The sequence below is a fragment of the Oncorhynchus keta genome, chromosome 1 (assembly GCF_023373465.1).
Source record: "Oncorhynchus keta strain PuntledgeMale-10-30-2019 chromosome 1, Oket_V2, whole genome shotgun sequence".
NCBI classification, from domain to species: Eukaryota; Metazoa; Chordata; class Actinopteri; order Salmoniformes; family Salmonidae; genus Oncorhynchus; species Oncorhynchus keta.
This window is the reverse complement of record NC_068421.1, coordinates 90,648,999-90,665,377: the sequence shown is the minus strand read 5'-3', so window position 1 is coordinate 90,665,377 and position 16,379 is coordinate 90,648,999. Positions and strand designations below refer to the sequence as shown.

The following is a 16,379-nucleotide window of genomic DNA, read 5'->3' as shown; positions in this document are numbered from 1 at the left end:
ACATTTGCATAAATATTTTTTAAAAACTGTTTTTGCTTTGTCATTATGGGATATTGTGTGTAGATTGGCGAGGATTATTAAAAAAGTCAATTTTAGTAATAATTTTAGAAGGCTGTAAATGTGGAACAAGTCAAGAGGTCTGAATACTTTTCAAATGCACTGTAGAATGGTAGAGGTTCTTGATGATCTTGGTCTCTCTGTGACACCAGGTGCTGTAGATGTCCTGGAGGGCAGCCATTGTTTTAGCTTCACTGTTCAAATAAATACATAAGGGATTGTATCTGCTTTTACAAACCAAAATACTCTTCTGTTCATACTGTATAATTCTTTGTAGTGGTCTGTTGGTTGAGTTTGTCAGGGCGTTCACAGTTCACCGCACCCTGGAGTATTGTGGAGTAGTGGAGGAGGTTCCAGAAATATATGTCAATTGTAATGTATTTTTAGTCATGTGTCAGACCCCAGTAAGACTAGCTGTCAATGGGGAATCACATCAAAACACATACTCCCTCTTTATCGCTCTCTGTCTCTCTTTTTCTCTCCCTCTGTCACTTTCTGTCTTACTCTCTGTCCCCCCACCTCGCTCGCTCTCTGAATTCCTAAGGGATTTTTCATAGTTTTTCGGACAGAATGTTTTCCGGCCCTGAGGGATTGGTCAGGGCTCAGGACTCTCACCCTTCTCTCTTCCTGTGGAGTCCGTTCCACTCAGCCCCTCGCCTTAAAATGGAGCTGGTTGCGTCATCAACCTCAGACTCTCAGGAGGTGGAGGGTTCAGTTAAAACCCATACACACCAGGGAAACCATTCAGTTTCCTTCCTGTGGATTACAGCTGTGAACAGACCCCAGACCTTCCTCTCTCTCTCTCTCTCTCTCTCTCTCCATTCCTCTCTTCACGGATTCTGTAACCCTCTCTCTGCATTTTTCCACTCCTCTCTCCACTCCTCTCTCCACTCGCTGGTCTCCTTGGTGATCCCCGCTCCACTCCTCCTCTCCATTCCTCTCCTCCTCGTCCTCCTGTGTGGTAGGGGCGATGTGCTCTACGGGTTTTGTGCGGTCGCTGGGCTTTGCCCTCCTGCCCCTGGCGGTGTGCTGTATTGTGGCCAACGTTCTGCTGTTCTTCCCTGGAGGAACGACCCAATACTTGCAAGAGGGGAAACTGTCCAGGCTGGTCTGGTTCATGATGGGCATCGGAGGGGGAGGCGCATTGGTGAGTAGTTTTCAACTCTCTAGAGACAGCAGGAGCGGTAGAGATACTCTTAATGATCAGCCAACTGTCATTTACTCCTGAGGTGCTGACTTGCTGCACCCTTGACGACTACTGTGATTATTATTATTTGACCCAGCTGGTCATCTATGAACATTTGAACATCTTGGCCATGTTCTGTTCTAATGTTGGTAATCTATGAACATTTGAACATCTTGGCCATGTTCTGTTATAATCTGCACCCGGCACAGCCTGAAGAGGATTGGCCAACCCTCATAGCCTGGTTCCTCTCTAGGTTTCTAATCTCCACCTGGCACAGCCAGAAGAGGACTGGCCACCCCACATAGCCTGGTTCCCCTCTAGGTTTCTTCCTAGGTTTCTTCCTAGGTTCTGGCCTTTCTAGGGAGTTTTTCCTAGCCACCGTGTTTCTACACCTGCATTGCTTGCTGTTTGGGGTTTTAGGCTGTGTTTCTGTACAGCACTTTGAGATATCAGCTGATGTAAGAAGGGCTATATAAATACATTTGATTTGATTTGAGTAGCTGCAGTATATGTCATCTTGTTGTTACTACACCGGCTACAGTTGTAGTACTGTTGAGTTGACGGTTTATGGGTCAGGGTTAACAAGCGGTTCAGGGAACAGAAGGTAGAATAAAAGATAAAGATAATTAGGAGACCTTTAGGGAAGTTATAATAGTTTCCTATTTTGGTCTTGTATTTCCTTTCGGATAAAAACACACGCTAATATGAAACAGGTGCTAATCTGACACAGGTGCTAATCTGACACAGGTGCTAATCTGACACAGGTGCTAATCTGACACAGGTGCTCATCTGATTTTAGTAAATCGATGAATTGATCTTTTGCTGTTTTTTTGTAAGAGTGGGGTTGAGGCTACATGGCTGTATCCTGGATGTTTTGACCTTCGACCTTCCCTCAGCTGTTTTCCTAACTGTGGAGATACAATAGGAGACAAAGGAAAAGGGTTGTCAGCTCTACCTCCAACAAACCCTAGGAGTTTTATTTTACCAGACACCTACAAATAGAGTGGGGAAATATAACAGGTTCAATAAAAGGTGGCTAATGGAGCATCTTTTATTGTTGTTGTTGTGATTAGCGACAGTTTTACAGTACAGTTCAGTACAATACAGTACTACAACAACAGAACTCTTGAGGACACTGTCTATAGATGATGGATTGATGCGCTGAAATATCATACTGAGGCAGAACCTGAGATTTTCCCCTGTTGTGTGTGTGTCTCTGTAGATGTTCCTGAATTTACCCCCGTTGTGTGTCTCTGTAGATGTTCCTGAATTTACCCCCGTTGTGTGTCTCTGTAGATGTTCCTGAATTTACCCCCGTTGTGTGTCTCTGTAGATGTTCCTGAATTTTCCCCCGTTGTGTGTGTCTCTGTAGATGTTCCTGAGATTTTCCCCCGTTGTGTGTGTCTCTGTAGATGTTCCTGAGATTTTCCCCCGTTGTGTGTCTCTGTAGATGTTCCTGAGATTTCCCCCGTTGTGTGTGTCTCTGTAGATGTTCCTGAGATTTTCCCCCGTTGTGTGTGTCTCTGTAGATGTTCCTGAGATTTTCCCCCGTTGTGTGTGTCTCTGTAGATGTTCCTGAGATTTTCCCCGTGTGTGTGTCCCCGTTGTGTGTGTCTCTGTAGATGTTCCTGAGATTTCCCCCCTGTAGATGTTCCTGAGATTTGTGTGTGTCTCTGTAGATGTTCCTGAGAGGTTCCTTTTCCCCGTTGTGTGTCTCTGTAGATGTTCCTGAGATTTTCCCCCGTTTGTGTGTCTCTGTAGATGTTCCTGAGATTTTCTCCCGTTGTGTGTGTCTCTGTAGATGTTCCTGAGATTTATCCCCGTTGTGTGTCTCTGTAGATGTTCCTGAGATTTTCCCCGTTGTGTGTGTCTCTGTAGATGTTCCTGAGATTTTCCCCCGTTGTGTGTGTCTCTGTAGATGTTCCTGAGATTTTCCCCCGTTGTGTGTGTCTCTGTAGATGTTCCTGAGATTTTCCCCCGTTGTGTGTGTCTCTGTAGATGTTCCTGAGATTTTCCCCGTTGTGTGTCTCTGTAGATGTTCCTGAGATTTACCCCGTTGTGTGTCTCTGTAGATGTTCCTGAGATTTACCCCCGTTGTGTGTCTCTGTAGATGTTCCTGAGATTTTCCCCCGTTGTGTGTGTCTCTGTAGATGTTCCTGAGATTTACCCCCGTTGTGTGTCTCTGTAGATGTTCCTGAGATTTTCCCCCATGTGTGTGTCTCTGTAGATGTTCCTGCCTGCTGGTGTGTTCATCAGCCTCGGGAAATGTACGGGCTGCTGTTGGAATGAAAGCGTCGTGGTGAGTACTGATGCTTTGGTTACGTCTCGTCATTTAAGGGGCCTTGTGTTTTGTGAGATCATGTGACGTGCCTGGATTTGAAACTTTATTTCAAGCTTTTTCATCAAAACTGTCCACCACTTTTTAATTTTTTTTTTTAGCTTTGATCCTATTAATACAAAATCACTGATATTACAAAAGGTCAATTTGAACACTTGTGCTAAACTAAGGCTACCCTGGGGCGGCAGGGTAGCCTAGTGGTTAGAGCGTTGGACTAGGAACCGGAAGGTTGCAAGTTCAAATCCCCGAGCTGACAAGGAACAGACTGTTAACTGCCTAGGCCGTCATTGAAAATAAGAATTGGTTCTTAACTGAGTTGCCTAGTTAAATAGAGGTAAAGCTTAAAATGCAAAAACTAGGTAGGCTATGCTTAGCTAATTATACATAGGGCCATTGTAACACTTGTGCTAAGCTAATGCTAAAACTAGGTAGGCTATGCTTAGCTAATTATACATAGGGCCATTGTAACACTTGTGCTAAGCTAATGCTAAAACTAGGTGGCTATGCTTAGCTAATTATACATAGGGCCATTGTAACACTATTAGCGGGTCCACTAATGATATGAGGAGGAGGCTTCACCATCAGGGAGTACAAAGCATCTGGGCCGGGAAGAGGATCTGAACCTTATCTGTACAAGATGTTTTGTAACAGCCAACATTTCTCCTCACACACCCACACACTCCTCTCATGGGAATTGTTATGCAGCTGTTCTGGGTGTAACAGGCAGGCTTGAACCGTGTGTGTGTGTGTGTGTGTGTGTGTGTGAGAAAGATTATATATATACTACCGTTCGAAAGTTTGGGGTCACTTAGAAATGTCTGTGTTTTCCATGAAAACCTACATGAAATTAATTGCAAAATTAATAGAAAAATAGGGCCATTGTGGCCTCCCGGGTGGCGCAGTGGTCTAGGGCACTGCATCGCAGTGTTAGCTGTGCCCCCAGAGACTCTGGGTTCGAGCCCAGGCCCTGTCGCAGCCGGCCGTGACCGGGAGGTCCGTGGGGCGACGCACAATTGGCCTAGCCGGGTTAGGGAGGGTTTGGCCGGTAGGGAAATCCTTGTCTCAACGCACACCAGCGACTCCTGTGGCGGGCCAGGCGCAGTGCACGCTAACCAGGTTGCCAGGTGCACAGTGTTTCCTCCGACACATTAGTGCGGCTGCCTTCCGGGTTGGAAGCGCGCTGTGTTAAGAAGCAGTGTGGCTTGGTTGGGATGTGTTTCGGAGGACGCATTACTCTTCGTCTCCGTACGGGAGTTGTAGCGATGAGACAAGATACTACTACGAAATTGGGGAGAAAAGGGGGTAAAAGGGGGTAAAATTCCAATAAATAAATAAAAATGAGGGCCATTGTAACACTATTAGTACACTAATGATATGAGGAGGAGGCCTCACCATCAGGAAGTACAAAGCATCTGGGCCGGGAAGAGGATCTGAACCTTATCTGTGTACAAGATGTTTTGTAACATTTCTCCTCACACACCCACACACTCCTCTCATGGGAATTGTTATGCAGCTGTTCTGGGTGTAACAGGCAGGCTTGAACCGTGTGTGTGTGTGTGTGAGAAAGATTATATATATACTACCGTTCGAAAGTTTGGGGTCACTTAGAAATGTCTGTGTTTTACATGAAAACCTACATGAAATTAATTGCAAAATGAATAGAAAATATCATCAAAACGTTGACATGGTTATAAATAATTGAAATAATAATTGGGTCCTTCAAACTTTGCTTTCGTCAAAGAATCCTCCATTTGTAGCAATTACAGCCTTGCAGACCTTTGGCATTCTAGTTGTCAACTTGTTGAGGTAATCTGAAGAGATTTCACCACATGCTTCCTGAAGCACCTCACACAAGTTGGATTGGCTTGATGGGCACTTCTTACGTACCATACGGTCAAGCTGTTCCCACAACAGCTCAATAGGGTTGAGATCCAGTGACTGTGCTGGTCACTCCAATATAGACAGAATACCAGCTGACTGCTTCTTCCCTAAATAGTTGTTGCATAGTTTGGAGCTGTACTTTGGATCATTGTCCTGTTGTAGGAGGAAATTGGCTCTAATTAAGCGCCGTCCAGAGGGTATGGCATGGTATTGCAAAATGGAGTGATAGCCTTCCTTCTTCAAGGTCCCTTTTACCCTGTACAAACCTGACCACCACCAAAGCACTCCCAGACCATCACATTGCCTCCACCATGCTTGACAGATTTTTCGGCGTCTCACAAATGTTCTTCTTTGTGATCCGATCACCTCAAACTGTCCAAATCTCTTTTTTCCAAATCTTCCTCTGTCCGTCTGTGTTCTTCTGCCCATCTTAATCTTTTCTTTTTATTGGCCAGTCTGAGATATGGCTTTTTCTTTACAACTCTGCCTAGACGGCCAGCATCCCGGAGTCGCCTCTTCACTGTTGACGTTGAGACTGGTGTTTTGCAGGTACTATTTAATGAAGCTGTGAGTTGAGGACTTGTGAGGTGTCTGTTTCTCAAACTAGACACTCTAATGTACTTGTCCTCTTGCTCAGTTGTGCACCGGGGCCTCCCACTCCTCTTTCTATTCTGGTTAGAGACAGTTTGCACTGTTCTGTGAAGGGAGTAGTACCCAGCGTTGTACGAAATCTTACGTTTCTTGGCACTCTTGGCCTTCATTACTCAGAACAAGAATAGACTGATGAGTTTCAGAAGAAAGTACTTTGTTTCTGGACATTTTGAGCCTGCAATCGAACCCACAAATGCTGATGATCCAGATACTCAACTCGCCTAAAGAGGGCCAGTTTTATTGCTTCTTTAATCAGCACAACAGTTTTCAGCTGTGCTAACATAATTGCAAAAGGGTTTTCTAATGATCAATTAACCTTTTAAAATGAACTTTGATTAGCTAACACAACGTGCCATTGGAACACAGGAGTGATGGTTGCTGAAATTGGGCCTCTGTACGCCTATGTAGATATTCCATAACAAATCAGCCGTTTACAGCTACAATAGTCATTTACAACATTAACCATGTCTACACAGTATTTCTGATCAATTTGATGTTCTTTTAATGGACAAAAAAATGTGTTTTTCTTTCAAAAACAAGGACATTCCCAAGTGACCCCAAACTTTTGAACAGTAGTGTATGTGTGTACAGTATATACTAATGTATTATATATATATATATATTACTAATGCATTATATATATATTACTAATGTATTATATATATATGTGTGTATTATAGATGTGTATTACATATGTTTATTATACATGTGTATTATACATGTGTATATGTGTATTATATAAGTGTATTATATGTGTATATTATGTGTATTATGTGTGTTTTACAAGTATGCGTGTATTATAGATGTGCATTATAGATGTATATAATACACGTGTATTATATATGTGTATATTATATGTGTGTATTATGTGTGTATTATAGATGTGTATTATATATGTGTATTATATATGTGCATTATATATATATATAAATATGTGTGTGTGTATTGTAGATTTGTATTATAGATGTGTGTATTACAGATGTGTGTGTGTATTATAGATGTGTGCGTGTGTGTGTATTATAGATGTGTGTGTGTGTGTGTGTTATAGATGTGTGTGTGTGTGTGTTATAGATGTGTGTGTGTGTGTGTGTGTGTGTGTGTATAGTGTGTGTGTGTGTGTGTGTATTATAGATGTGTGTGTGTATGTATAGTGTGTGTGTGTATTATAGATGTGTGTGTGTGTATTATAGATGTGTGTGTGTATTATAGATGTGTGTGTGTGTGTATTATAGATGTGTGTGTGTGTGTGTGTGTATTATAGATGTGTGTGTGTGTGTGTGTATTATAGATGTGTGTGTGTGTGTGTATTATAGATGTGTGTGTGTGTGTATTATAGATGTGTGTGTGTGTATTATAGATGTGTGTGTGTGTGTATTATAGATGTGTGTGTGTGTGTGTATTATAGATGTGTGTGTGTGTATTATAGATGTGTGTGTGTGTGTGTATTATAGATGTGTGTGTGTGTATTATAGATGTGTGTGTGTGTATTATAGATGTGTGTGTGTGTGTGTGTGTGTATTATAGATGTGTGTGTGTATATTATAGATGTGTGTGTGTGTATTATAGATGTGTGTGTGTGTATTATAGATGTGTGTGTGTGTGTGTGTATTATAGATGTGTGTGTGTGTGTGTATTATAGATGTGTGTGTGTGTGTGTGTATTATAGATGTGTGTGTGTGTATTATAGATGTGTGTGTGTGTATTATAGATGTGTGTGTGTATTATAGATGTGTGTGTGTGTGTGTATTATAGATGTGTGTGTGTGTGTGTATTATAGATGTGTGTGTGTGTGTGTATTATAGATGTGTGTGTGTGTGTATTATAGATGTGTGTGTGTATTATAGATGTGTGTGTGTGTATTATAGATGTGTGTGTGTGTGTATTATAGATGTGTGTGTGTGTGTTATAGATGTGTGTGTGTGTATTATAGATGTGTGTGTGTGTGTGTGTGTGTGTGTATTATGTGTGTGTGTGTGTGTGTGTGTGTATTATGATGTGTGTGTGTGTGTGTGTGTGTATTATAGATGTGTGTGTGTGTGTGTGTGTGTATTATAGATGTGTGTGTGTGTGTGTGTATTATAGATGTGTGTGTGTGTGTGTATTATAGATGTGTGTGTGTGTATTATAGATGTGTGTGTGTGTATTATAGATGTGTGTGTGTGTATTATAGATGTGTGTGTGTGTGTATTATAGATGTGTGTGTGTATTATAGATGTGTGTGTGTATTATAGATGTGTGTGTGTGTATTATAGATGTGTGTGTGTGTATTATAGATGTGTGTGTGTATTATAGATGTGTGTGTGTGTATTATAGATGTGTGTGTGTGTATTATAGATGTGTGTGTGTATTATAGATGTATTATGTGTGTGTGTATTATAGATGTGTGTGTGTATTATAGATGTGTGTGTGTGTATTATAGATGTGTGTGTGTGTGTGTGTGTGTAGATGATGTGTGTATTATAGATGTGTGTGTGTGTATTATAGATGTGTGTGTGTGTGTATATTATAGATGTGTGTGTGTGTGTGTATTATAGATGTGTGTGTGTATTATAGATGTGTGTGTGTGTGTGTATTATAGATGTGTGTGTGTGTGTGTATTATAGATGTGTGTGTGTGTATTATAGATGTGTGTGTGTGTATTATAGATGTGTGTGTGTGTATTATAGATGTGTGTGTGTATTATAGATGTGTGTGTGTGTATTATAGATGTGTGTGTGTATTATATTATAGTATTATGATGTGTGTGTGTGTGTATTATAGATGTGTGTGTGTGTGTGTTATAGATGTGTGTGTGTGTATTATAGATGTGTGTGTGTGTTTATTCCAGATGTGTGGATCAGTCACGGCAGCGTTAGTTGGGTTGGCCGGGTCGGGGTACTGTTTTGTCATCTCTGCCATGGCCATGTTGGAGGGACCTCAGTGTGACACCGGTCTGGGATGGTCCTATCCCTTCGCCAACGAGGGAGGAAGGTTAGTGCTAATATATAATAATATATAACAATATATAATAATTTATAATAATATATAATAATTTATTCTGGAAATATTCTAGATATTAAAGCTTCGTTTAGTTTCTGAATTAGAAACAAATGTCTGTTTTTCTCGTGTGTGGATCGAATCCCAGAGCTGACAAGGTAAAAATCTGTTCTTCTGCCTCTGAGCAAGGTAGTTAACCCACAGTTCCCCGGGCGTCGAAGACGTGGATGTTGATTAAGACGCATTTCAGTTGAAAGAATTCAGTTGGAATTTAGGTACTAGGTATCACCTTTCCCCCAATGAGGGTGGGTCTAGGGTGTCTACGAGTAACAATAACTTGACTACAGTGCATTCGGAAAGTATTCAGACCCCTTGACTTTTTCCACATTTTGTTACGTCACGGCCATATTATAAAATGGATGAAATGAATTTAAAAAATCCTCATCAATCTACAAACAATCTTATTTCTCATGGCCTGAGATTCTTTAGGTACCTTTTTGGCAAACTCCAAGTGGGCTGTCGTGTGCCTTTTACTGAGGAGTGGCTTGCGTCTGGCCACTACCATAAAGGCCTGATTGGTGGAGTTCTGCAGAGATGGTTGTTCTTCCATCTCCACAGAAGAACTCTGGAGCTCTGTCAGAGTGACCAAGGCCCTTCTCCCCCGATTGTTCAGTTTGGCCGGACAGCCAACTCTAGGGAGAGTCTTGGTGGTTCCAAACTTGTTCCATTTAAGAATGTGCCACTGTGTTCTTGGGGACCTTCAACGCTCCAGACATTGGAACCCGTCCCCATATCGGTGCCTCGACACGATCTTGTCTCGGAGCTCTACAGACAATTCCTTCGACCTCATGGCTTGGTTTTTGCTCTCACATGCACTGTCAACTGTGGGACCTTATATAGACGGGTGTGTGCCTTTCCAAATCATGTCCAATCAATTGAATTCACCACAGGTGGACTCCAGTCAAGTTTCAGAAACATCTCAAGGATGATCAATGGAAACAGAATGCACCTGACCTCAAGTTTGAGTCTCGTAGGAAATGGCCTACTAATGTAAATTGGGTATTTCTGTTTTTTATTTTTTTTATTTTTTTTATTTTTAAACGTATACATTTGCAAAAATGCCTAAAAACCTGTTTTTGCTTTGTCTTCATGTGGTATTTTGTGTAGATCGATGAGGAACAAAAAGTCAATGGGTCTGAATACTTTCCGAAAGCACTGTGTATTTTACGATCTGTATGGCACAGCTGTCAATTTTTTGATCCTTAAATGAAACTGGTATACTTTTTTATTTATCACAATTTAACCAATTTTGGTCTTTAATGCAGGGTCAACAGACAAGTTCCTAATTTTCTCCCCATACCACTTGTCTCTTCCATTTTTGCGGTAATGCTGCAATTAGTTGGTTGTAATTTCGGATAGAGCAGATATTTCCATATACAGGTGTCCTGGCTAAATTCCCAATCTGGCCCTCAAACCATCACGGTCACCTAATAACCCCCAGTTTACAATTGGCTCATTCATCCCCCTCCTCTCCCCTGTAACTATTCCCAGGTCGTTGCTGCAAATGAGAACGTGTTCTCAGTCAATTTACCTGGTAAAATAAATAAATTATCAATAATAATAATAAATACAGTGGGGAGAACAAGTATTTAATACACTGCTGATTTTGCAGGTTTTCCTACTTACAAAGCACGTAGAGGTCTGTAATTTATTTTTAGGTACACTTCAACTGTGAGAGACTGAATCTAAAACAAAAATCCAGAAAATCACATTGTATGCTGTTTACTTGTCAGCTCAGGGATTCGATCCAGCAACCTTTCGGTTACTGACCCAACGCTACCTGCCACCCCACAATCAATTAGTATATTAATCAATCAATTAGTATATTAATCAACCAATTAGTATATTAATCAATCAATTAGTATATTAATCAATCAATTAGTATATTAATCAATCAATTAGTATATTCATCAATCAATTAGTATATTCATCAATCAATTAGTATATTCGAGTTTAACCATAATATTTGTTGTGATATTTGTTCGGTCTTTTCTGGTGGATTAAAATGCAATTGAAACCAACTTTCTATGGCTTGTTTTTAAAAAATAGTGACATTTTGGAGATTATTTCATTTTCAAATAACTGAAAGTGAAAGGTTGTAATCTGAATAAATGGGAAAAGGCCATTCTTGAACATGAGTGAGCCATTCTTACTCATCTGTTAGAGAACGAGTTCAGATTTAAGCGTATATATTTTGTATGACTGAAGCCTTTAGTGAGCGGTCTAATGATATTAATATTAAATCATTTCTGCCCTACAAATTCATATTCATTATATAAATAGGCATGTTTAATTTTGTCTGGCTTGCCATTCCAAATAAAATGGAATAATAACCTCACTATCATACTATCCACACAAAAAAAGCATTCTAGTAAATACTACAGTATTATCCACAAAAAAAGCGGTATTTGATTTACATATACCCTGTCCATTCACCGACCACATATCATAATTTGTGGCAACCATAAGTGAAAAACCTACATGCCAAGTATAGACCATATATTGTGTTCCCTGCAGGATGTAGAAAATAACAGGATCTCTGAACTTCCTGTTCAGATCCCAGTCCTAACTCCCTACAGGTGGTAGAAAATAACAGGATCTCTGAACTACCTGTTCAGATCCCAGTCCTAACTCCCTACAGGATGTAGAAAAGAACAGGATCTCTGAACTTCCTGTTCAGATCCCAGTCCTAACTCCCTGCAGGTTGTAGAAAAATGTGTTATTTTAGTATTTCTCCAGTAGGTTTCCTGAAGGACAAAGACTTCTATTTCAAATATAATAAAACACAAACACTTTAGTAAATACTACAGTAATGTCTGTAAAAACACTACAGCCAATACAACAGTATACTACAATCCACAAAAAAAAAACATTAATTACTATAGTTTATACTACAGTTCTCTTTTTACTACGGAATTTATACTATAGTTAACTTTAAATACTACAGTATACTACAGTAACTACTACAGTATTCACTGTAGTGTCTCTACAGACTTTAGTCCACAAAAACAAAACAGGAAATACTACAGTAAAGTCTGCAAAAACAATACAGGAAATAGTATAGTATTTCTACCATATTATACTATAGTATTTTTCACGTGGGTATTGTCTTTTCTTTTTGCAAACAAAAAGTAGTGTGTAGTGCCAATAGTTAGCTACAATGCTACATGGCAGAGAAGTATTTAACTACCGAAAACACTACGTAGGTTTAAATGTAGTTTAACTACCAGTAAAGCTACTGCAAAATGGTGTTAAATGTTTAACTACATGTAGTTTACTACACCAACACTGGTTGAAGTAGTATGAAATAACAGCCTGTTCTTAACACCTCGCAACTTCTAAACTTAATATCAACAATACTACCCAAAATCAAATCAAATTTTATTTGTCACATACACATGGTTAGCAGATGTTAGTGCGAGTGTAGCGAAATCCTTGTGCTTCTAGTTCCGACAATGCAGTAATAACCAACAAGTAATCTAGCTAACAATTCCACAACAACTACCTTATAGACACAAGTGTAAGGGGATAAAGAATATGTACATAAAGATATATGAATGAGTGATACCCAATGCTACCCAATAGTATAGAATATATACACAACACTACAATTTACACAATACTACAGAATATATACACAAAATTACAACTCTCCCCCTGTGTTTGTCCACAGGTACCTGTTTGAGCAGGAGACGTGGTCTAACTGTTCATATCCCGCCAGCATTGTGGAGTGGAACGTGACTCTGCTGTCCATCCTGCTGGGTCTCAGTGGGTTGGAGTTTATCATCTGTTTCCTACAGGTCATCAACGGACTGGTGACAGCCGTCTGCAGACCCTGCTGCTACAAACAGGACTATACCCTCAACGCCTGAACACACACACACACACACACAAATGTGACACACACACACACACACACACACACACACACACACACACACACACACACACACACACACACACACACACACACACACACACACACACACACACACACACACAAACACACACACACACACACACACACACAAATGGACACACACACACATGTGACACACACACACACATGTGACACACACACACACACACACACAAATGGCACACACACACACAAACACACACACACACACACACACAAACACACAAACACACACACACGTGTACATGATACATACACACGTATGCATATAACATAAGATCCAGTGGCATACCCATGAAATGACACATAAAACAGGAGAGTGTACATTACCAGCCGGGGGAACATTGCTTTCCTAGACACTCGTTGTTATATCTCCTTATTGGTTTCTAATCAGGAAGTGTGATTCAGGAAGTGTGATTTTTTTTCAAGCGAATGCTGCCACATCTCTGTATGAGGGAGAGATACCTGTTTGAATGTTCAGTTAATTTATGGTATTCATTACAAAACACTGTATTATAAAAACACCGGATGAAAGTTTGTAGACCGCAACAATAGCCTTTTTTATGTCTGTATTTTATTATGTTTAACACACTGGGCACAGATGTCAGTTCAACGTCTAGTTTGATTTACATTTGGTTGAGTTGTCAACTAAGGTGAATTTGACATGAAATCAACAAAAAGTCATAATGGGTCATAATTAATAAACACTATTTAAAAAGTGTTTCCCTGTCAAACAGTTTTGTTATATTTTAGTCTTCTGTGATATATCTAAAGTGTAGTATTGGGAAGCAAACTCAAAATGTAATACATTTAAACTCTATATCTGACATGGTACAGGTGTCGTCTTAAACCCATAACCATGTGTTTGAGGTGTATACTTTTGTTTCAAAGTAGATTTGTTTAGGACTACCCAGAAACACCAACCTTGTGACCTTGATTTAGCCCACTGCAGTAAAATGTTCTAAGTTTGGTGGTGGATAAAAATATTTTTTTGCAAATCCAAAGCAGTTTTTCACATAGATGTTTTTGTTGTTGACATAATGTCAATGTAGGAGAGTTTTGTCTTTTGTCTTAATGTTTTCATTTTAAGTGTATTGTAAATGATTGTCTCACAGATTCTAGATGTTAAGATAAATCAAGTTGATATATTTAGTGCATTTGTAATATTTTTATAACGTTTGTGCTGCCTTAAATAAAAGTATTTTCCATTTCAATGGTTCTGATTATTCCTATTTTGTTTTATAGTAAACATGCTATATTTGTCAAAGTTGTATACTTTGATACCTATTGGAGTATTTACCAAGGACAGCTATTAAAGTCATAGACGTAATCCCAAATCAACCCCTAAATCCTTCACTCAACTTCTAATCAATATGTTGAAACTTCCACCTAGCCTATCAGACGGAAAGGTGGAGCTGTTACAACCTTGTCAAATCCTCTCATATCTCCACAAATGCATAGGGCATAGGGTTTAGGGGTCGATATGATATAGGACCATACTGTCACATCATTCCATAGACTTCCATAGTTCTGATGTTATACTCCCACTATCTGGCTCAAATGTAGAACTACAACATTTTAACACCACTTGGAATACGCTGGGCTACAACCATTGGTCAAGAGCAAAAAGTAGATTTGGTTATTGTCATTGACTGATGATTGGGCCAGACCCATTTTAGACTGGGGAAGTGGTTAGTCATTGACTAATTGGGATTTTTTTGTTGTTGCATGACCTTAGATTACTGAGAGGGGGGCATTGTTGTCCCCTCACGTCACTGGTTGACCCTCAGTAGCCCATGGTGAGGACATGTTGGATTTTCCATAGGGGAGATGTGGGGTAAGTTGAGCCAAAAGGGTAAGTTTGAGCCACCATTGTTCTAGGAAACACAAAATGAATCACGTGACCAAATATTTAGGAAGAGGTCATCATCTTCATGGCGTCTGTGAAGGAAGAAGCCACATGGGGAAAAAGTAGTAAGCAAGTTAGGTCCAGAAAACACAAGCAAGTCAAATTTAATTTATTGTGTAAGAGGTTTCATGATGCTTGTATCCACACCAAAGTAGATCATTTTAAGATTGTTCTATACATCAGTTGAGGTCTCTATAACCTTCAATATGAGGTCCTAAACCTAACATGAAAGTGCATCCTTGTTCCTGTGTTGGCAAATATAGTCAAATTGTTTGCCTTGGGGTAAGCTGAGCCAATGGCCTTGGGGTAAGCTGAGCCAATGGCCTTGGGGTAAGCTGAGCCAATGGCAAGTTAAGCAAATTGAAGTGTTTTCTTCCCAGGCAAAACGCATTATGGCTGTGAAAGGAGGTAACCCCTAACCCCAGGGCCTATGTTAAAAGTGTTTAAAAAGTGCATAGTGTTTGTTAGGTGTTAAGCCTGTGTTAAAAGATGCTTCAAATGTGTCTGGCCCAAGACAAAAACAGCGATTGTGATTGTGTTGAACTGTGTTTGGGAAATAAAAGATAGACATGTTTTTAAAAAGGAAGTGGTCAAATTAAATTTAGTACAGAAATCTGTAGGCGGCTTAACTCACCCTGTCCTCTAGCGTAACTCACCTCATACCCTATGTTAAAAAATATATATTTCCAGGGTTACTCAACATCCTAAAATATTTGTATATCTTTGTTAGAACGAATATTACATTTCCCTTGACTATTCCTGTAAACCACGTCGATTCTCCGAGTTAGGAAACCCCTTCGTCATGCTCTGTGCTCTTTGGGGTCTTATGTAAATAGTGTCTGTTTACCAGTGATTGACTGAAGCAACTCATTGTCCTACGATGTGATTGGCCATTGTTGTCAGAAATAAAGCGCTCTTTGTGGATTTGGTAGACAAAGTAACAATGGGTAGAATCATGTACACAGTGACCAGTGTTTGTTGTCTAACTTTTTTTTTGTATTTTTATTATTATTATTATTATTATTTTTAACCTTTATTTAACTAGGCAAGTCAGTTAAGAACAAATTCTTATTTTCAATGACGGCCTGGGAACAGTGGGTTAACTGCCTGTTCAGGGGCAGAACGACAGATTTGTACCTTGTCAGCTCGGGGATTTGAACTTGCAACCTTCCGGTCACTAGTCCAACACTCTAACCACTAGGCTACCCTGCCGCCCCCTTGTCTAACTTTACTATCCTTTAAAGTTCCAAAAGTCCTCAAGGATAGTAAAACAAGAAAAAACAAATAAATTAGGACATTTTGCCTGTTACCAAAAGGAAAAAATAATATTTTAGCTCAGGGGTTCAGTTTAGGGTTAGTATTAGGGGTTCAGTTTTGGGTTAGGTTTAGGGTTAGTATTAGG

At 39.8% G+C, this 16,379-nt stretch overlaps 1 protein-coding gene and 1 long non-coding RNA gene across 3 annotated transcripts; both read left to right on the top strand.

Moving 5' to 3' along the window:
- Nucleotides 1-795: 795 nt before the first annotated feature.
- Nucleotides 796-13,137, top strand: LOC118394166 (transmembrane 4 L6 family member 1-like). Its single transcript, XM_035787404.2, has 4 exons — nt 796-1,204; nt 3,471-3,542; nt 8,941-9,083; nt 12,823-13,137. The coding sequence occupies exons 1-4, from the start codon at nt 1,028-1,030 to the stop codon at nt 13,019-13,021; spliced, it is 591 nt and encodes a 196-aa protein (XP_035643297.1). The 5' UTR covers nt 796-1,027; the 3' UTR covers nt 13,022-13,137.
- Nucleotides 7,407-8,512, top strand: LOC127908102 (uncharacterized). Of its 2 annotated transcripts, none has more exons than XR_008066199.1 (3): nt 7,407-7,472; nt 7,939-7,980; nt 8,263-8,512. It is a non-coding gene; the product is annotated as an uncharacterized LOC127908102 (long non-coding RNA). The 2 variants fall into 2 exon arrangements; XR_008066190.1 differs by lacking the exon at nt 7,407-7,472 and adding an exon at nt 7,499-7,566 and having other exon boundaries at nt 7,939-8,045.
- Nucleotides 13,138-16,379: the final 3,242 nt, after the last annotated feature.

Bases quoted from the DNA above. Each gene is read 5' to 3' on its own strand.
- LOC118394166 (XM_035787404.2), top strand. From the start codon at position 1,028: ATGTGCTCTACGGGTTTTGTGCGGTCGCTGGGCTTTGCCCTCCTGCCC. The intron at 1,205-3,470 runs GTGAGTAGTTTT...GTGTCTCTGTAG, and splicing joins TCGGAGGGGGAGGCGCATTG to ATGTTCCTGCCTGCTGGTGT. The intron at 9,084-12,822 runs GTTAGTGCTAAT...GTTTGTCCACAG, and splicing joins TTCGCCAACGAGGGAGGAAG to GTACCTGTTTGAGCAGGAGA.